The sequence below is a fragment of the Corapipo altera genome, unplaced genomic scaffold (assembly GCF_003945725.1).
Source record: "Corapipo altera isolate COAL_440 unplaced genomic scaffold, ASM394572v1 23, whole genome shotgun sequence".
NCBI classification, from domain to species: Eukaryota; Metazoa; Chordata; class Aves; order Passeriformes; family Pipridae; genus Corapipo; species Corapipo altera.
Genome location: NW_020884878.1, coordinates 4,681,099 through 4,702,556, shown reverse-complemented (window position 1 = coordinate 4,702,556; position 21,458 = coordinate 4,681,099). Strand labels below are relative to the sequence as shown.

General features: G+C 40.6%; 1 protein-coding gene across 1 annotated transcript in view; it reads left to right on the top strand.

The window, feature by feature from the left end:
• KIF26A (kinesin family member 26A) overlaps positions 1-21,458 on the top strand; it is a 102,337-nt gene that overhangs the window by 38,718 nt on the left and 42,161 nt on the right. Inside the window, exon 5 of the mRNA XM_027638197.1 lies at positions 14,495-14,661. Coding sequence (XP_027493998.1) covers positions 14,495-14,661 — 167 coding nt within the window. The remainder of the gene's footprint in view (positions 1-14,494; positions 14,662-21,458) is intronic.

Below are 21,458 nucleotides of genomic sequence, written 5' to 3'. Positions count from 1 at the left end.
TTGGGAAGGCAGGTACAAGTGAAGGCTGGGGTTCATCTCAAGTATTTTTAGCTGCCCAAAAGACAGTTGTTTGTTCTAAGCTAATTACTGAGGCTTCTCTTGTAGCTGTGGAAGATCAACAGGCACCTCCAAGAGGTGCCTTGTCCTCACCTTGGATAAGTGTCCTGGTCTGCCTTGTCCACTGAAGGTGCCTGTGGCTTTCAGCTGGTGCTGGCAGAGCCCAGGTGGGTGATGTGGAGCAAATCCTTGCGTGGGTGGCTGATGCAGGGTACTGTGTGCCCAGTGCCTTCTGAGAGTGAAAATACACCCCAGTGTACATCTGCCAGACCTCAGGAGACCTTGTACCTACAGACATTTCTCCAGGATCCGTATTTTTTATTCATGGTTAGTTTTAATAGCGATGGTAATGGAATTGCCTGTGGAGAGGGGAAAAAAAATTATTTGATTTTTTTTTGCTCCTCTCATCTCCCTCTCCAAACTCGCATGTATTACCTTGTAATGTCACTTATGGTTGGGAAAACACTTCTGGGCTGAACGCTGGGGGTCACAAGTGCAGGACATCGTAAATTTTTAATACATGTTTGGAGTTCAAGTGTGAAAAATCCATTATATAGATTATAAATTTTTTGAACAGGAACGTGTGTTTGAAGCATAGTGAGGCTGCTACTCAAACCAAAATAATAACTGGGCTTTGGGAGCTGTGAAGAGGAACAGTAATTAAGGATCTGGAGGAAGGTTCAGGGAGGGGAAGAGTAGGATTTCAACCAAGGTGCAAAAGGTGAAGATGTAATCAGTTGCTTTGCCCAAGTGGCGTGTTGTGAAAAATTACAAATAATAATCACCCGTAGCAGTGATAAGTTGTCTGACCAGACAACAAGCACTGTGGAGAGAGTGGGTATAACTCTGGGTAAGACAGGTGATTTGTAGTGGATGCCTGACAACTTTAATTAATAAATAGTTTTATATTGATGTTTTTAGTTCTAAACTGACAAGTGAATATAAGGTTACTACTCAAATGAAAAAACATTAGCATTGCTCAGCACTGACACTCAGTTAAATGCAAAAGCAGAGAACTGAGGGTAATTTAGGCTTCTCAGATGTGTTGGAATCTGGCTGAGAGGTAGGATATTAAGACCACTGAAAGTACCTTGTAAACCTATTAGAAGTATCTGCATTTATTTTGTATTGTGTGAAAAAAAAGGTCTTACTGTGTGCTTTAAATTGACTGTGTTATTATTATGCAGTGTTATGTACTGCATAAAAGTGCTAAAATAGCCATGCCATGTGCTATAAAGACATCACAGTGAAATAGAGCTTATTTGCAAATTGCTTTTTCTTTTATCTCTGTGCAAAATGAAATCCTTGTCACACTATTTCTTATTCGAATACATACAATTGGTACTGCTTATAAGGCAAAATATTGTGGCTCCTTGAAACTTTACCAGTTTGTAAGTTGTTTTAAAAAATATTAAAAAATGTACCACTAGGAAATTGAAAAAGTTGGAGTGCTGTAAAATTCAAAGCGACTTAAGTAAAACTTTTAACCATATATATGTAAAATTGTAAAATTATCAAAAGCTTCAAGTACATCCCTGAGAGTATTCAAAAATTTAAAGTTAGGTGTGAGTTTATGGCCTGGGTCTGCAAGGTTCAAAGAGGGGGGGTCTGCCCACAGCACATGTAAATGGGTGCATAGATTATAAAGTTAATTACGTTTGCCTGTCTTATGTGAAAAACCTCTGAGTTATTTTAGTCACAATTCAAGATTTCCTGTAGTTTCTATGAGTAAGTCTTTTTCTTACCCTAATCTAAACCAGATGGATTCGTCAGAGAGTAGTTCAGCCTCTGACTTTCCTTAAAACCTCTTTGTTTGTTTATAGCAAGGGTGACTTACATTTTGTTTAAAAGATGCAATAAAAAGCTGACTGCAGAAAACAGAAGAATGACAAGATTTACTTTCCAGCATTTGCTTTTTTACTTTGATAAATGTCATACTAAATGGATTTTTAAATTAATTTTTAAAATCCTTCTTGATAGCTTTCTCAGTGACCTTTTATTAATACAACGTGGGAAATATATTTTGTAATGAAACAATTAAAATACAGTGTGTTGACCATAAATCTTGTCTGTGAGACATATGGATGTCTTTGAGCTTTGGGATATTTCTGACTCCATGTATAACATCTTGAATCTCAAGAAGTCAATGTCAGACAGCTGGTGGGGCCAGGACTGCATAGAGGCTTTTTTGTCTTCCTTTTAGCTTCAGTGGTGTTGGTGACATTGCTTTTGTAGAGGAAGTACATGAAAGAAAGGAGGTGGCAAAATACACTGCTCTTCAAAGTTACTGAGGGTCACTTTCCATAACAAATCTCAACAGGCGAAGGAAGCCTTTTGCTCCAAATTACTAAATGCTTTCTCGTACTAACCTGATATAAACCCCCCATAGAAAAGACCTTTCCTGTGGCTGCTGCATCTCTGCTGTGCAGTCATACCTTGCTTTGTACTTTGCTGCCTTAGCAAATGCAGAGGGAGGGATGTGATGTAGGAGGCCAGCGCTGCCACTGTCACCAAGCCCCTGCCCCAGCAGCCAGGTGGCAGACTGGCTTGGAAAGTGTGAGTTGCAAATTCAGCCTTAGCCATCCGGATGGAGACCATGGCCCTCCGTTTTGTATAGTTGCTAAGATCTTTGTTCTCTCTTATTCCAACTTGTCCCCAGTGTAGGATGCTGAGGGTCAAAATGAGGTTACTTTTTAATGTATTTCCAGGTATCAGAGTGATGTAGGAAAAATGTCAAGAGTTAACAGGAAGATTATTGGCTACAAGATGGAAATGAGCATGTTCTTAGATGAGGGTGCGGACTGCATTTCTTTATGTTGTGCGTTTGACACTTCCACCATAATAGTGGTTTTACAGTTGTAGGACAGGGTAACTATTTGTAGGACTCAGACCCTCTTGTGGCTCAAATTACAACCTGAAAGCAGTTCTTTTGATCTTTTACTGCTGCAGGGTAAGCAGTTGTTATTACAGGTCTCAAGGGGAAACAAGTCCATACTTGCCTTTGTTGACAATTGAAGTCAACAGGCAATAATAAGGAATGTTGGCCCAGACTTCACCTGTAACTCATCAGAAGTAGGTTTAAGACAAGCAGACTTGAGAGATTATTTGCAAATGATAATCCACTGGATTTACCTTTCGCCCACAGGTCATTCTCTCATCTGGCAAATGTATCATAAGGTACACTAAATACCCCAAATATTTAAGTTTTCTACTCTTGCCTTTCAACTAGTTTCTTTGGGATGGCCTTTTCTGTTCACTTCATTTTCTTCAGCTTCTTTTGCTTCCTGCTGGTACATTTATATGTGAATTTGCTCTCCTACGAATTCTTCAGTGTGCTGATGGCTAATCAATGCATCCCATGCCACCCCAACATTTCAAATCACTATACAAGGAAGGTACGTAATTTTTGGCTGGAGCTCAGAAGTGTCATCCAACATTTGAGAAAGGCTCTACATATCTCATGTAGAACAGCTTTTATGAGGCTACTGTTGCTCTGCACTGGCTCTATGGGTTAAGGGTGGGCTGAAGCTGAATAATGCCCTTTGGGTTCAAAAGTTAAAACAGCAGTGAAATCGGATAATTTCAGGCTGAGTTTAGACTTTAGTTGTGTGCAGGCTGGTGGAGAGAAAGTCTTTTGCAGTGGCCTCTGTATACCACATGGAAGGAACTGATTTACACAGCTGGATGCAGGTGTGGATTGCCCAGTTGTCCTGCTTGTGTAAAAATAGGATTTGAACCTTTTTTTTTTTTTTTTTTAAAAAGTGCTTTGAATGTAACATTTGCTCCACAGATTGTTTCCTGGAACTATGGCATGTTGAGGTTGTGGGACTCCAGGCAGTCGAGGTGTGCACAGTGTGAGCATTGCTGAAAGCACCTCCTGTTGTTTTGTGGCATGAGTGGCAGAGCATGGGGCAAAAATTGATGCTCTTTGTTACTTCCAACTAGAATTACTGAGGTGCCCTTGGTGGTAGCTTCTGAGAGGAGGTCTAAAAACCATCAATAGAAAAAGCATCTACTTTTGTGTTTCAGCACTTAGGAGAGAATTTATGATGTATAGATAGAGTTCATAGATATTTCAAGCATTTCACATGTGTGCGTTTAATGGAATGGATTGCCACTTTACTGAATATAGCATCAAATCAGCTCTGTTAATTGAAAAAGATTTTTCACATTATTGCTAATGATGTGACACAGTTTTGTTAGAGATGGCGCATAAAATAGCGCTACTTGAAGTGACATTAATGTATGCATTTAAATTCCTTTTGTCCCATTTATGTGCATTATTGATTTTATTTCATTGTTGAGCTGCTAATGGATTTATAATTTGAATACAGTCACAGTAATCAATGATGAGATTATTAGACTTAAAATAGAACTTTAAAACTACGATGAGGTAATTTACCAATGATGTTGTAGTGAGTGGGCTGCCCAACCAGGAAAACTGAGTGGATGAGGTCCTCCATAGACAGATAGGAGCAATCTGATGTTCAGAAGCCCTGATCCTTCAACCACCCTGATATCTGTTGGAGGGACAACATAGCAGGGGATAAACAATCCAAGAGGTTCCTGGAATGTGTTGGTGATAGCTTTCTTCTCCAAATGATAGAAGAGCCAAGGAGGAGAGGTGCTATGCTGGACCCTGGCTGTGATCAGTAGCACAGAGTCCAGTTGGAGCCCTACAGCCAGTGGTGTTCCCCAGGGGTCAGTGCTGTGTCCTCTCTCATTCATCTTATTCATCAATACAGACAGAGGGACAGAGTGCAGCCTCAGGAAGTCTGTGTAGGATGAAAAGCTGGGAGGAGTGGCTGATACCCCAGAATGCTGTGCTGCCAGTCAGCAAGATGTGGACAGACTGAAGACATGGGAGGAGATGAACCTAAAGAAATTCAGCAAAGGCAAGTGCAGGGTCCTGTACCTGGGGAGCATTAATCCCGTGTACCAGTACAGACTTGGGGCTGACCTACTGGAAAGCAACTCTCAGGATCCTGATAGACAACAAGTAAAGTATGAGCCAGCAGTGTGCCCTTGTGGCCAAGAAGGCCAATGATACCCTGGGCTGTATTAGGAAAAGCACTGCCAGCAGGTCGAGGGAGGTCATCCTGCCCCTGTACTCAACCCTAGCGAGGCTGCATCTGTAGCACTGTATGTAGTTCTGGGCTCCTCTGTTCAAGGAAGACATGGAGATCCTGGAGAGAGGGTCCAGGGGAGGGTCTGTGAACATGATGAGGGGACTGGAGCATCTCTCTTATGAGAAAAGGTTGAGGGAGCTGGGCCTGTTTAGCCTGGAGAAGAGACAACTGAGAGTGGATCTTATCATTGTATACAAATATTGTAAGGACAGCTGTCAAGAAGATGGGAGCAGACTCTTTTCCTGGTGGTGTCCAGTGACAGGGCAAGGGGCAACAGTCACAAACTGAAATGCGGGAGCACTGGAACAGGCTGCCTGGAGAAGTTGTGGAATCTCCTTCTCTGGAGACATTCAAAACCCATCCAGACACAATCCTGTGGAACCTGCTTAAGCAGGGGGTTGTCACTAGATATCTCCAGAGGTCCCTTCCATCCTCAGTCATTCTCTGATTCTCTGTAATGAGGCTTAGTGATTAGAGATTTTCTTTGAATCTGAAAGTAATACTTGTAAGATTAAGTGTGAAACTCTTCTAGGGAATTGAGTCCAAATAATTATACAAACTGACGTTGTGGTTAGGTATTTTCCAAAACAGACTTAATATTACTATTACTTTTGTTTGGTGCCCAAATGGTTCTGAGTTAATTCCTCTGGATTTACATAACTGCCACTATCTCAAAACTGGATGAGTTTGTTCTTTTCTGATTTGAAGGAAGTGTTTGAAAGGTGTCATAGGCAGAAGTCCATTGCTGTGTTTTTGGTGTTGTTTGGCAAAGCTAATGGATCTGCCATTCAGAACTGTCCCTCTCCTGTTTCTCAAAAAATTATAGTGGTGAAGTTGTGAAAGGCAGTTTTAGGGGGAGATGGCAGTGAAAGGATGAAGAAGGGGAGAGTGGCCCTTGTGATGCCTGGCTCGGGAAGGGTCTGGGTTTAGTTTGTTCATGCCAGGTAGCTGTGTGGACATCCTTTTGAGTCTCATCAGCCTCTCCTGATGACTCTGAAATACTTATGGGGGCCTGTGGGAATAGCACAACCTTCTGTTACTGTTAAACTAAGATTGTAGTGAAAAGATTATATGGGAATGATAAGAACATTAATAATATCCTGCTGGGTCTCAGCTGCAGCCCATCTAGCCCAGGGCTGTCTCCAGCAGTGAAGCTGGAAATGGTGTTTAGGGAGAGCTGCTCTCTGCAGTCTGCTCATACTCCCCAGTGCCCACACTTGGAAAATTCACAAGGAGGCACTGTCTGTTCCCTTTAGTATCTGTTTATGGACCTGCTGTGCAGGAATTGATCTAATTCCTTTCTGACCCTGCAAACACTCTCTACCTCCACAGCCTCCTATGTCAGCAGGTTCCACAAGTTCACTGTCCCAGTGCACTTCCATGACTTTGTAAACCTTAATCAGGCTGCCCTCAATCTTCCCTTCTCCAAGCAAGAGTTCCATCCTCTTTCATCTCTCCTCCTGGGCAGTTGCTTCATCTTCTTGACTATTTACTTGCTTGTCTCTGTCATTTCCCTTACTCCACTACCCTGTCTTGAGATGCAGCACTAGGACTCATAGAGGAGGGACAGACTGATCTCTTCTCTGTGGTGACCAGGGACAGAATCCAATCCCTGGCCTGAAGTTGTGTCAGGGGGATGTAGGCTGGATATTAGAAAAAGGTTTTTCACCCAGAGGGTGGCTGGGCACTGGAACAGGTTTCCCAGAGAAGTGGTCACAGCACCAAGCCTGACAGAGTTCGGTGTTTGGATATACTCTCAGGCACATGATGTGACTCTTGGGGATGATCCTGTACAGGTCTAAGAGTTGGACTTGGTGATTCTTGTGGGTCCCTTCCAACTCAGCAGATTCTGTGATTCTATGGTTCTCAGTATGTGAACACCCTCCTTGTTCTTTGTGCCCTGCATTGTGATGTCCAAAAGTTTTTTTTATTTTTTCTTTGCTCTGATTCTTGATTCAGAGGAACTGTCAATAACCCTTGGATCTTCCAAGCTGTAGCTGCAAGTTTTGGGCTCAGCACTGTGGAGGAGTTATTTGGTTATTTTTCCCTATGTACGTGGTCTTATCTATGTCAAATCTCACCTGACACTTCTTCGCTCACTCACATTTGGGAAATTCTGGAATTCCTTAATACTGGCATTTGGCTACTTGAAAGAGCTTTGGGACATCTACAGGCTTGCAGATTTCACTCTAGTCATGGTGGATCATGGCTGTCTGTGTGCCTGGGTTACACGGTTCCCACCTTGGGAGCAAACAGCACATAGCAAGGAACAGCCAGAAGACAAGAGCTGCACCTGCACAGCTCCATCCCTCATTTGGGCCCTCAGTGCCCTTCAGCAATCATCCCAATGATCACAGCTGTGCAAACTTAATGCTGCTTCGTGAGCTTGCCTGTAATTGAATCTTGGTCTCTGGATTTGGGTGTACTAAATACCCAGTTTTCCCTTCAGATAATGAGGGCTTGTACCTCTTCAAGTGAGATACTAGTCAATGGGTGGCTTGCATGTGGTAGCTGTCAGGCAAATTGATCCCAAGGGATGTTCTTTTTAAGGCAGTTACATCTAATATGTAAGCAGCTCAAGCATGATTGAAATAGAAATTAGGTATGACAGTCTCTGTCCACCTTTGCCTTTATTTGATGACATTGTATGTCAATCATTATAACAATATAGTGATTATAATAAAATTGGGAACATGGTAATTCCTTTGCTGAATAGAGAGTAATAAAGGTACAGTGAGATTTGGTTGAGTTGCCTAAATCATTGAGAAATTCTGTTGTGGAATCAGGAAGGCGACACAAGATCTCCCAACTCAAAGCTCTGTATGTGTCCTGCGTTTAGTGGCTATTTGAAACACATCTGGCCTTGGGGAGTCAGTCCTAATGGAAAAGCATTTGTCTTCTTGTCAGAAGCCCAACCCTAAACTGACAGAAATTTGCATTATTATGAGCTTGTTAATGAATTCCTTTGCTTGCTCATATCAACCTCTGACAAAAAGCAGGAGTTCAACTGTGTATTTGCCCACTTGAATAAATACCCTGAGCAGTACATAGCTATATTTTTTGGCTTTGGAGGCTGTAACTATTGTAATACCTGTCAGCAGGAAAGGCTCTGGACAACACTTACTGCTTGCCTGGAGGCATTGGAAGACACAGTTCCTCTAGCCTGGCTGTTTTAAATCCGCTGCACATGAAAAGTCCTTATTTGAGATGTTAATGTGCAGCAGGATCTATGTCCTTCTTGATAGCTCATTTCATGGCTTCCTGGCTTTCCAGGTGGTGGGTTTACACGAGCAAATAGGAGGGTGAGGTTCATGGGACTGGTGGTCGGATAATTGTGAGGAAAGAAAGAAAAAGAGCATCGCTTGCTGTCTCTTTTGGTATTGGTGTCTGGAGTAGCTGAAATCTGGAACAATTGGTCTGTCACTGCCTGGTGGCATCTTTGCACTACCAGAGCCCTGGCTTCAGAGGCTGAGAACGTGGGCAATCTGAAGGAAGGGATGACATTGCATTTTGTAGATGCAGGTCAGCCCAAAACCTTAATAGATTTCTCAGGGACCAAGGATCTTGGTTTAGGAGAGATCTGGCTCAGACTGAGATTAAAAGCCCCTGGTCAGAGAGAAGAAGCTGCTAATTCTCCATTCTTGTACTGTCAGGGGTGCCAGTGCTGGATGTAGCTGGGTGCATGTGCCCTGCACTTGAAGGATGAGGTCTTTTCTGTGCATGAAGCACAGACTGCTTGTAATTTTTGGTGGTTGAGATCCAAACCCTCAACCTGTTTTAGTAATTTACATATAGTTTCAAAAAGCAAGAGCTCTGAGGTTGTCTGTGGATCTCCTGTATTACTTTCCAGTCTGTGACAGCAGATGGGCCCTCCTATTTCTGTTTAATTCTATTTCTCTGTAATTTTTTTCCTTCTACCTCATTTTCAGAGATCAGTGATAAGCCGGGCATTAGCAACTTTTGTAGCTAAAAACCTTTTTTGAGAGAAGGGATACTGTGCTCTGCATTTGATTTGCACTGAACACGAGATGCATATAAAAGTTTGAAACTACAGGTTTAGGCATTCTGGTTACCACATCACAGCTGCGGGTTATAAAATGACTACAGTAGTGTATTGTAGTTATAAAATGCCCCAGTTATTTTATAATGAGCCCTGGAAGAAACAACGTCAAATGGCAGTAAAAAAGTTTATCCCAGAACATGTTTCATTGCAACCTGGCATATGCTGCCCTGTTAACTTTATGTAATGCTCGTCAGTCAGGAGGAGGAATTTCACACAGAAGACGTGTGCAGGACTTATCCATGCTTACTTGAAAGAGGGGTTTATATTATGAGCATTATCCAGCTAGAGATTTACGTCACATTTGTTCCAGTTACTGGTCATGAAAGTCTTTGCATGAATCATTTAGGCAGAAAATTATTGTTTTATCATATACAAACAGTAGCTTTAATATGTTGCAAAATCATTAGATCAAGCAGTTTTTACAATTTAATTGACTGTGACATTCTACTCAGAAAGGAGAAAATGGTAAGTTAAAGCAAATACTCAGAATTCTGTATGTCTGACTGTTGGTCAGAAAGGGATAAAAACAAGAAGAAAAGGGGGGAAAAAAATCACCAGTACAGACTCGGGCTGTACTAGAGCAGCTAGAGCTTTACCTGCAATACACTGTTGAAACCCTGTTGAGTGCTTTCGTTATGGGACTAATTTTTTGAAACAAAGTAAATTGTGTTGAGTTCTGACTCTGATTACACAGATGTGTGTTAGACTTGTTGAGGCTCTTGTAATTTTCTCCGTTCTGTCTTCTGTGATTCTGTTCTTGATAGTCTTTTGCAGCTCTATCCAACCTTCTGGTTTTCTTTTGCCATGACAGTACTGTCCTGGGGCTAATCCTGGGATTAGTTTTTCTCTCTGTTTTTATAGTCCCATGTTTTTCTTGCCTGTCACCAGATATATGTTTTGCACGTGTTACAGAGACCAAGTGGCATGACTTAGCTTGGCTTTTTTGGATCCCTGGACAAAGGTCAATGTCCAGATAATGGAAGTATTCGGGAAACTGAAAACATTATGGCTTAGTTTTTGGCTTTGCATTTCAAACTTGTAAAGAGCTTGTTAGGATTGTAATTGTCCTTTGGATGGTAATGACTTGACAGAGTACTGTGTACCTAGATATTTCATTTATGGCCAACTTCTTTACAGTTTGATTTTGGACTAATCTGACTTGTTTAAACCCAGACAGATGTTTCCTGCCATCTAGTCATGGCAGAGAACCTGTGTAATGCGAATGTCCCTGCTCTACCCAGCATACCTCTGTAGCTTGAGGATGTCTGGTCACCTCCATCTCTTCCTGCTCTCTCCCCCAGCCTTTGGGGGGAGTGTCTTAAGGGGGAACAACTCATGCTGTAATTTCTTGTTGTGGTCGTGCCAACTTCAGCTGTGTGTGTGGATGCTGCCAGCTGGGAACACAGCATGTCTAGCTCTTTTCCCATGTCCTCAGAATGGGCACTGGGACCTGGTACCAAAACCCTCCTGTCTGTGACACAGGAGAAAAGGGGTCCTATAGAGCAGTTTTGGAAGTCCTTCCTTTGAGGTTTAGCTTGTTTCCAGAGGGTTAATGTCTTTTGTCTAGCAAACCTTTTCTTAGAAAATTAAAACAAACATTACTTTCTGAATGTGGAGGCCTATGACACTTTAAATATTCAGTGCAGTCAGTAACACTTTATAGTGACAAGATTATGATTCAGCATTTGATCATGAGTGATTTATGAAAATTCAGTAAATTTTGAAGCACAGTTCCCTCTCAGCTGCAGTTTGGAGTCTTCTCTTTGTGCAGACTTGCATGCTTGAAAAAGTCATGCAAAGTTGCTTGCAGTCCTCTAGAGAATTACATTTTCCATACACACTTGTGAAAAAGTATGTGTTGAGATGAGGAAGGAGCATGAAGTAATTCCTGCATTCTTTTTTTGTGGTGTGACAAGCTGAAGTACCCAGGTCCATTACCTGTCTTTAGTGTTCTTGCCTCAGGGCATATGACTTGAACCTGGCAAGTTTCCTCATACCTGAGTCCTCCTCCTCATCTCCTGAGAGATGTAGCTGTCTCAGGGAGACCTGAATATGGCTGTGCTGGAAAATCCTGTCACTTTGGATGGTACAAGCAGCCCTTGAAATGAGTCCTAAACTTGGAAGAAGTTTTGTGGTTTTTCAGCTTCTCAGTATGCAGCAAAACTGATGGTACCTCTGTGTTTAGGAATACTAATTGGGTAGTTGAAGACAAATGAAACTATATGGGTTGTCTTTTGCAGTAGTTTTCTGATTATTTTTATCTTACATGTCTTCACTTTTTCTCCCTTTAGAAGAATCAGTGCCTTGTCCTTGGCTTCCCTTCATCCTCCTTTCATGCACACACAGAACTGAGAAAAAAACTTCCAGATTTATCCAGAAATTACAGTCTGAGTTTCTGAAAGTGTGTCTAATGTGGGAATGGCAATTTACAGACATCCAACTTAGATATGTTGTTCTGGAAAGTATATTAACCATCTGTTATCTGAAATATCAGATTTGATTTGGATATTTCAAGTTACATGTCTAATATGTCCAAAATCATTGGTCTCTTAGAAATACAGGCTTCTAAGTTCTCATAGAAATAAAAAAGTGGTGTAAAAGGAATGTGTGTTACACATTGATCATATTTTTGTTAGGTGTGAATTGCTTTTACAGGAATTGATCTATTAAGTTTCCAGTCAGTTCTTACAAACCTCTTACACTTTACTGTAAAATTCAGTGACATTTCATGCTAATTCTGCAGATTTCATATTTAGCTTTAGATCATGCTATCATTGAGATTATACACTCATTAAAGTGCGATTAGTTAGAAACATGTTACTGCTTCTGCCTTTTTTTTCCAAAATTTTGCCTAAACATAATTTTCTTTGTTTCAAGGTCCATTGTGTAATACAGCCCCTGCTGAAAGAGAGTGGAAAAATGTGTTGGGAATTAATCTTGAGCCTGCAATTTTTAATCTGAGACAACATCTTATGTGACGGAGGATTATGATTGTCTTCCTGACAGAATGGGGGAGAATATTCAGACACTAATGTGACAGTGTCTGCCACTGTGGTTGCTGGTTGGGGGGTGTCATTCTCTTGCTGGCCATCAGGCCATAGCTGTTGAGAATGGAAGTCCTTGATGTGCCAGTTTTTAGGCTCCTTGTGATGGCTCCAAAGCTTCTGATGTAGATTTTTTTTTTTAAGTCTGCAAATTGCTAAATCCATAGTAAGCTCCACTTATTTGTCAGTGCTTTGTGTCAGTTCATGTAACTCTGAAGTTCAGATATCACAGTGGATTTTACCCATCCGCGTTTTTCTCCATGCCATGTACTTTCTGTGACTGGTATAGGTCAGGACCACACATCTGTTGCTTCAGTGCATTAACGATCAAATACCTGCTTTATTGACCCTCTCAAGGTTCATTACTCCATCACTTAGTTATAAGCAATTAACCACATGAGTGGATCTGATCCTTTTCCAAGCATCTCTGTTCCTGGCTGTCACCGCCAGTAGATCATGGATGGGATAGACAAACTCTCTTTGTAAAGCACGTTTTCTTGCCATGCCATTTCTTTGTGCCAGTCTCGATCTTAAGCAGTGCTTGGTCTGTCTTTCTGCCTGCATCACTAAGAAATCCGATCTCGTGAGACTTCTGCATTACAAAGTGAAGGATTTTGTAGAGGGTTATTCAAAGTTTCCAGTTTGGCTTCTAGCGTGAGTAGCTTTGCTAGGATTAAGTTAATCTGCATGACTGTTCTTCTGTGTCTCAGCCTCAGATCTCTTCGGTGAGCTCTATAAAAGTACATTTTTGTGTAGCACTCTATGGTGAAGCTTTAGTCAGACACTCCATAATACTGATAACAGTACTAATCTTTAAAGAGCAGATGTTCAAAAGAGCTGGGTGTACTTTTTGCTTGTTGACTTTGCTGGGAACTGGGAATTCAGCACTCAGTCTATAGGAATAAGTCCAGAGGAAACTCCAGACGTCTTTTCATGCACCTGTTGAACACTGCTTGGTTGACAGAGTTTTCTTTTACTTGGTACCTAATAACAGGGTATTGCCTTAATTAGGTATTGCCTCAATTCTCATGAGAAAAATCTCTATTTGTGTTGTCGGTGTATGAGAAAATTGAGGGTGTGTATGTAACTGCAAAGGCCCTATCACCATGTCTGCATATCTGTAGTTGTAAAACATGATCTATGGCAGCTCAAAATTTAAAATTTGGTGGCATCCCAGGTAATACCTAATTGCATTTGTGCTTCATTACAAGGCTGTCTGCTTTCCTTGGAATTTATTTTAGCTAATTAGTTGGAAATGTCAAAATAGTATTTCAGATGACAGAAATATCATATATTATCATACATGAAGCAATTAACTCTTTTGACAGATATTTATTGTAGTGTCATCTTTAATTAAATCTTCAGGACTCCTAGACATAGAGCAGGTTTTTCTGAAAAGGAAGCATCCCAGCACTTTCAATGAGCATTTGACTGATGGGGCTTAATTGAACTCGGTACTTCAAAGAGTTGGTGGCCTAAACACGAAGATATAGACATGACACAATTTCACAATACAGATGACTGATATTTTGGCAAAAATTTCAAAATAATCACCACCTTCCAAACTTCTCAGACACTGCAGATACATTATGCTGGAGAAGATGCATCTGCAGTCGCTCCTGTTCTTCCACTAGAGTAGTCTGCAGGAGAAAAAAGTGTCATACACTTGTGCTGCTAGGATAAATAATGCTAAAAAACAAGGCAGTAGATATGTTTTTTTTAAAAAAATCAATTTTTTATTTAGCTCTTGGAGTTATTCATGTGGAAACGTGTTACAAATGTGACTGTTTGGTTAGTTCCTCTTAAACAGATAGGTCCTGTAGATGATGTGCCACTGAGAAATAATTCCTGACAGTTATAACTGAACCAGATAAACAGTTCTGCCAGCTCCCAAATAACACTGTAAAACAAAAGGGTTCTGCTTATCGTTTTCCATTTCTTCATGCCTGTCAAACTGTTTAACTGTGCATTACCCATCACAAAGGTTCTCTGTGTTTTTCTGCTCCTCTGCTGTGGTCATGGTTTTTACATTCTCTGTTGCTGGACCTACTGTGCTACACTTGTCCAGCTGTATCACTCCTCAGCCACTGCTGTTCTTTGCCTTCAAAGACACTCACTGGAAGTGCTGCATGAGATTTTCCCTGCTGTGGCCATGTATTAACTAGTAGTAACCTGTGCACATGTTTTGTTTTTTTTTTCAGGCAGAAACAGCACCAGAAAGTGGCCGAGATGTTCCCAGTGTTCAGATCAGCTCAGGGCAGCACAACTCCGACCCCTCGGGAGCTGGAGGCATGACAGCCTCCCAGAGCATGGTCGCTCCGGCCGGAGTCTCGGCAGGTACTTCAGCTGCAGCTTCGTTCTTCATAAGGTAGTTTTTCACCTTTCTGGTTTCCATAACTGCTCATGCATCTTCAAACAGTTGTGAAATGCTGTTGAATCTTTGCCATGGGTAGAAGGTGTACTGTGTGATGCTGGTTGCTGAGAAATGGGGTTGGTCACCTGGTCATGACTTTGGCTTTCTGCTGCCACTGGGGTGCAGGGGTGTGATGGTGATGCCCTGTTTCTCTCTGGAGACATCAGCAGGAACTTAACCAAAATCCTAGGGCATTTTCTAGTCCTTAATGGCCATTTCTACCATAAGCCTTTTATTCTGTAGGTTTTCTTGATGCTAAAGCTGAAGTACCAAGTTTAAAAAAACAAGTTAGATTTTTATTCAGTAGCATGGCCTATGTGTCCAAATGAAAGTTTTTACATGGTTGGTAGCAACAGTTAAAACAGTTTAAGACATTCTTTTTTTAACAGTAGCTCAGAACAATCTTTTACTTTCATTCCTTGGTCTTATAACAAAAACGATATGTTAGTTTTGTTTGGATGTTTGTTGTAATTAGCAATGTTGATTAAATGCAATACGCTGTCAAGCAGATGGTATTTAAAACAACAAAATTCAGGGCTTTGTACTTGCATTCCAACTCCTTTTTAATTCAGAACTGAACATATTTTCAGACAATATTGAAAAACGTATGTCTGTGAATGGCAGTAAAGTCAGATTTATGCACGGAGTGAGAATACTTCTTATCATTTAATCACAATAGTAATTGTGTTGTTTCCTTTTCATTGGTCTTTAACATGTTTTGTACCATTAAATAAATGATGTTTACTATAAGTTACAACCTGACCTCCGAAGGAGCTCAACTTTCCAAGTTTTGTTTTTTTAGAAGAACATAGTACAATGAGTCTTAAATGCCTACATATCACGGTCTGTCTGTACACAAGAGGTTTGGAAATGACTGCCCTAAGAGTGCTCTGTGTAAGTTAGTGGTTTGTCTCTGTGCTGTGGGTTTGAAGCCAACACAGAGAAATGGTTGCCTACAGAGGATGATTGGTTTAATTTAAAGATAGGTATCTGAAATTAGTGGGATTGGAGAGGAAGAATAAGGGGAAAAGCTCAGGCATCTCTCTTCTTGTTTAGTTACCTAAATAAGGACTGATGAATATTCTCCAAAGTATCTAGAATGGACAGCAGCACAGCTTTCGTTACTGTGTTTCATATTATGGGTATAAACAGTGTGATTTTAGCTTAATCTGCTTTGGATTTATTTCAGTGTTAATCTGTATGTCACAAACAAATGTAAAGACTTGTCCCTTTCATAGGGTAAGCCAGAAAATAAAATACCTTCCTTGGAACTGAAAGAAATCAGTGCCTAGCAGTCTGAAATAAGACCCAAAATCTTTTCTCCCATTGATGCTTTTGTCAATGGTCAGCAAAACTCAGTTCTGTTTTTATTGTGAAGCGATTGTCATTAGCTTGAATCAAAAATTCTTGAAGTCAGCAGCAAGACTGCAAATGACATCACTGTACTTTGGATCAGGCCCTAATTGCTTCTCATGAATCTGTCTTTGCCTCAAGTGAATCAGAGTTTTATAGCTTTAGCAGCTATGTGCTAGCTAAAACATTTTAAAAACCCATTAGTACCTTGCTTATTCCCTACCCGTGTTTCCTCTGCTCAAAATTGTTTCTCTTCAATTTTTTAACCAAAGAACAGGACTGGTTGAAATTTTTGTGTGCAAAGCACTTCTGTTTGTTCTTTGTGTTGTTGTTGATACACAAAAAAATCTGACAAGGGCTAGGGGAGAGAGGTCTTTGATCTCTGGCAGTCATAAGTATGTTGAGCAGGTCCTCAGGTGGGTACCACTGCATAGTCCTGGCTGGGCTGCTCCCCCAGTGTTGGTACTAACCTCAGGAGAGGCTCCCTCTGCTACTGCTCCTTCTCTTCTAACTCCTCATGCCATGGGGACCTTTATGGATCCAAGTTTTCATGCTGAGTCTTCCTCCCACCCTCATGGTGTGGAGTTCTCAGCAGGAGGGGAGGGGAAGAGGAGAAGATCTTCAAGGATGAGTGAGTTACCATAGATGCTGAGAGAAATGGCTTATCCAGGGACCACAGGTATTAGGATATAAGCAGTCTGGATTTTTTTGTCCGGTGCTGGTGGGCTATCAGGCTTCTTTGCTTCAGCCTTTCCAGTCCTGTCTGTTTCCCTTTGCACCATCCAGCCGTGAACTTGTTGAGGAAGAAGGTCAGCCCTGCCTTGAATCCTTTGCAGCAGCATCCACTTCTCTCTCCTTCATATCTCTCTTCAGCTAATCCTCTCTCAGGAAGCACCTGGAGATGAAAGAGAAGTCATGGCAGTAGTGTATGGCTATAGTCCCTGTTCATTAAATTTGCTGATTTTTTTTCCTTGCTGTGTTTCACTCCTCAGCCACTTAAATTCTGAACTTTGTAGCAAAGCCAGTGTGTTACTCATGTTATCCAGAGCCTGGCACATTTTGTTCTTGTGGAATAAATGCAGTTAATATATTGATAATCCCCCCTCCCCTCGCACACATACACACATATTTTTTTTTTCCCCAAATCATTGACCTCTCTTTGACCAAGTCTATTGAGGACCTTCATATTTTTACATGAGCCTTCTGTAAAAGGAGCTCTGGTTGGAACTTTTGCCTTGGAAATAGAGTAGCAAGGTAAAAATTTGCATGCATATTAATGTTCAGTATGTTCGGGTGTAGGGTTAGTTACTTTGGAAGACAAAGCCTTCATATGATGCTTGTGAAAACTGCATTTGTGATTTCCTGAGCTGCAGTGTCACTAAATATAGACTTTTCCCAAATGAATAAAGGATTTCAGTCTTATTCTTCATGAAACAGCATTAACTGTGCTTGTACAGCACAATTAACTTTTGGATTGTGACATGGTTTCCTGACAGCATATAAATGTCTTTTTTTACATTAAAGCTAGGGTGCCTATTTGGTGAAATAACAGCCTTACACTCTTGAACTGATTTTCTTTTTTTTGGTTGGTTGCTTAGTTTTTTACTCCAGATTGTTCCTTGAGAGTCAGAGTTTTGCGTTTCAAAGGTCACAAACTCAAAAAATGGTACAGAAAGTTCATTTCCTCACCTTGAAAATAAAAACTAAAAGCCGAAGTAAAACTTTTACCTGGTGATAAGAGGTACCCATGATTAAAATGAGTATGTTTAAGGTATTCTTTGCAGTGAATGCATTGATTTTGTTAAGCATATGTGCAGCCCAAATCTACATATTCATCCAAAACTCTTTCTCATTTGAATGTCATATTTAATTTCTTGAAGCTTAATTATCTTCTACTTAAAAAAAAAGTATTTTATTCATTACTGAGGAATGCAGAGAAGTGCTAAGTATTCAAAATCAAAGCCAAATATTAAAGACAGCAGACAGAAGCGTATTAAGAAATTAAATCAGTTTTAAGCTTTTTTCCCTCACTGTGATCTGTCACAGAAGGAGGAAAGCTTTGATTAACATCTGACTGTGTCACGCAAGCAAATTGCCAGACATTACTCAGTGGTTGTGTTACCGAAGGACCAGAGGTTTTAGCAGAAAATGGAGCTTCTCAGTAGGTCACTGACAGAATAAGAAATCTCGGGTAAAAAGCAGAGCTCATGTTCATGGATGGCTGTGAAGAGACTCCCAGTTCACCTTCAAGAGGAGAAGTTTATTCTTACATTCTTCAGATTTAAGAAGAATGCATCTGGCCTTTGTCCCTTGATGTAACATGAACTGTGCCTTGCCTAGTGCTCCACGCTTTATACTTCTTTTCAGGTGTCTTTTTTTTTTTTTTTTGTATAAGGAACCTGAACAAACTTTATATTATTAAGTGAAAATATGTGAGATAATTGTAGGACCCTTCTGTGGGTTATGCTTGCAACTAAGTAAATATTGGCATATTTTGTTATAAAACTGTAATAAGCTCTTGGGCTTTTTTGTCACCTGGACACCTGGGAAGGAGAGGAAATGGTGTTTCCAAGAACAGGCGGGAGAAGGGCAGTGATGAGGAGAAGAGGCATGCACTTGGGAAGAGGTTAATGGGTTATCTGACAAAAAAGAAAATACCACTCCCTTGGGAGGTGAATCAAGACCCCCAATAAATCGAAGCTGTCACCATTAACATGCCCTTTCTGCCTGTTGGTGGCTGGTGAAAGTGGTGGCAGCAGTGCCTGTGCTGCTGTTGGGGTGAGACCATGGGGAGCTGCCCCCAGTGCACAAGCTGGAAGGAAGGTTTGAGCAGTGACAGGGCAGCTAGGATGAATCAAAGCTGTTTAGAAGAAAATGGATATCAAAGCAAGCAGTGTTGAGCAGAAGACAAATTGTATTAAGTCTGTCTTCTAAAATTGTCATCTTCTTTGATGTTGAGTTGTTGATCTTTTCAAACTGTCTTAGTCACAGGTTGCACTTGCTGCTGTGGCACTGCTGCCTTTGAAGCAGGGAAATGTCTCTGTAGTTGCAGCTTCTTTCCCTTGTATCTGCCTGCTTTTGTTTGACAAATTACTCTTCCAAACATATAACACTCACTATGCACTCACTGCTTTTCAGTTTTCTAAATTATTTTCAGTGTTGCTGGGCTTTGCTAGATTAAAAACATTTAAGTTAATAAATCTGGAGAATTACAGTGGTGAATCACACCCATTATCTTTCCACTCTCATCTTCCTGCATGTTTGGGAAAGCTGTGTCAATTTAGACATGATATAAAACATTGCACATGATATGCTTTTTGCAAGCAGCTTTTCTTAACAGAATATACAATCTCCAAGTAATGTAATTGAACATCTGAAGAGTTAAAATAAGCGTAGTTGTCTTTTTCTAGAGTCAGGATATTCCATCATATTTTAATGCCTGTGAGTTTGGATTAAAGAATCTAATTATTCACTAATGAGCAGTAATGGTACATATAAACTAAGGGTCACTATCCTATTACAGGCACCTGATGGTTCACTGATAAGCATTTGGTCATTAGATTGACCATAAAATATAGTCAATAATTGAGGTTACTCATAGAGCAGACACCTTATCAGCTTTAGGCATGGTGGGACAGCTTGTCAGTACTCTGTGTCCTGATTGTGCTGTGACTGAGCATATGATTAGGGTATTGAAGCAGTCTGTATCTAATGAAACTGCAGGAAAGGCATAGCAATATTAGCACAACCACTAAATGACTAATGTGTTTTTGTTCCAAGCCTTAGACACTTCAATTAGTTCCAATAAACTCTGATCTAGTGTAGCGGTAGGCAGAGAATTCAGATATTTTGTGTACAAGCTTTCATTACACTAGTCAGAATTTGTAACATTTAGGCCACAGATGAAATCTGTGGGGCTTTGAATGAAAAATGGTGGAAGTAATAAAGGCTGCCATTACTGTTTTTACTTCTTTTTTTTTTTCAGGTTTTTTTTTACATTTTTTAGATTTAGAATACTGAGACAATGCCTAATGCCTGATTTAAAAGATGAAGCTGATAGCAGCAAACTAGATGTCTACATTTTGCTTTAAGGTCCATTCATGCAGTTCATGTAGGCTTGTGCATATAATCTAAACTCAGAATGTGGTCCTTAGCATTTTCTACCATATGGAACATTAGTCAAATAGTCTTGTCTTGAAAGCTTTTGTAGAGATATTGATTTTGCTGTGCTTCAAACTGGTGCTGAGAAAATAACCTCAGAACCCATTCTTTTATGATTTTTTTTTCCATGAGGATGCCTTAACTTTCATAAATTATTTAATATGGTGAAGGGTGCAAAATGCCTTTTGTCTTTCTGAACTGCTGTTCAGGCTTCTGTAATGCGACCTTGGAAAGTAACCATAGAAACATGTTAAAAGCATCAACAGAAAATCAGTAGTTCAGTTTGACAGTGATGCAAATTCTGTGAAAGAAGATTATGATGTATTAGGAACACTTGAGGCATATATTACTGCTAACCTGTTAAACCTGATTATTCCATGACTACCACTGCTTTCAGAATTTAATGCAGGGGGAAAAAAAGAGAAGGAAAAAAACCCATACCTTTTTTTAAGTTGCCATGTTTAAGATGTTTCTAAGTAAATCACCTCAACCTGTCATTCTCTGTCCTGTTAAAAGCAAGAATTATATTTCTGCTAAGCTCATAATGTAGTTCCCTGTATTTAATAGCTGTAAACTTTTGCCCAGTACCCTGCTGGGATGCACTGGTATCCTGCCTTTGTGCGGAGCTGGCACAAATTAAGTCTCTTTGACAGATAAAGTGGATAACTGGGTTACGAATAAGCAGTAGTTCACCAAAAGGTGAGGAAAATGTGTAATTCATTGGATCCTGAGTTAGAGATTTTTGTGCTGACCTGTAGTAGTTAAGCTAGTCTGTGAGGTTGAAACAGAAGTGCTTACTATAGTAGCAGGTAACCATAGTAAATTCTTGATAAATCACGGGTCAAGAGAAGCAGCACAGTCACTTGTTAAAGCTTCCTCAGCAAGCATAACCCATGCCTAAGGAATCCTGTGTTGAGGGGATGTGGGAAAATATTCTTTGAACTGGTTACCTAGGAAAGCGGGGTACCAGCTCTTCCCAATTAAGGCTGCTTTGCTGGCAGATTTATCCCAAACCCATGCGTGGTTTGTCTCTAATTTACAGTGTCATAGCAGTATCACGGGAGTTGCAGGGCTCCTCAGGGACATCGTGGCTTGCTGGCATTAATGCAGCCCAACAGCCCCTCAGTGCACCATCCCTTCTTTGTTAAATACCTGGAATGCCCCAAATTCTCTTGTGACCGTTTGGTCACTGGTCAGGAAGGGTGGCTGAGAAATTTGTGGCTTGGGGGAGAACTATG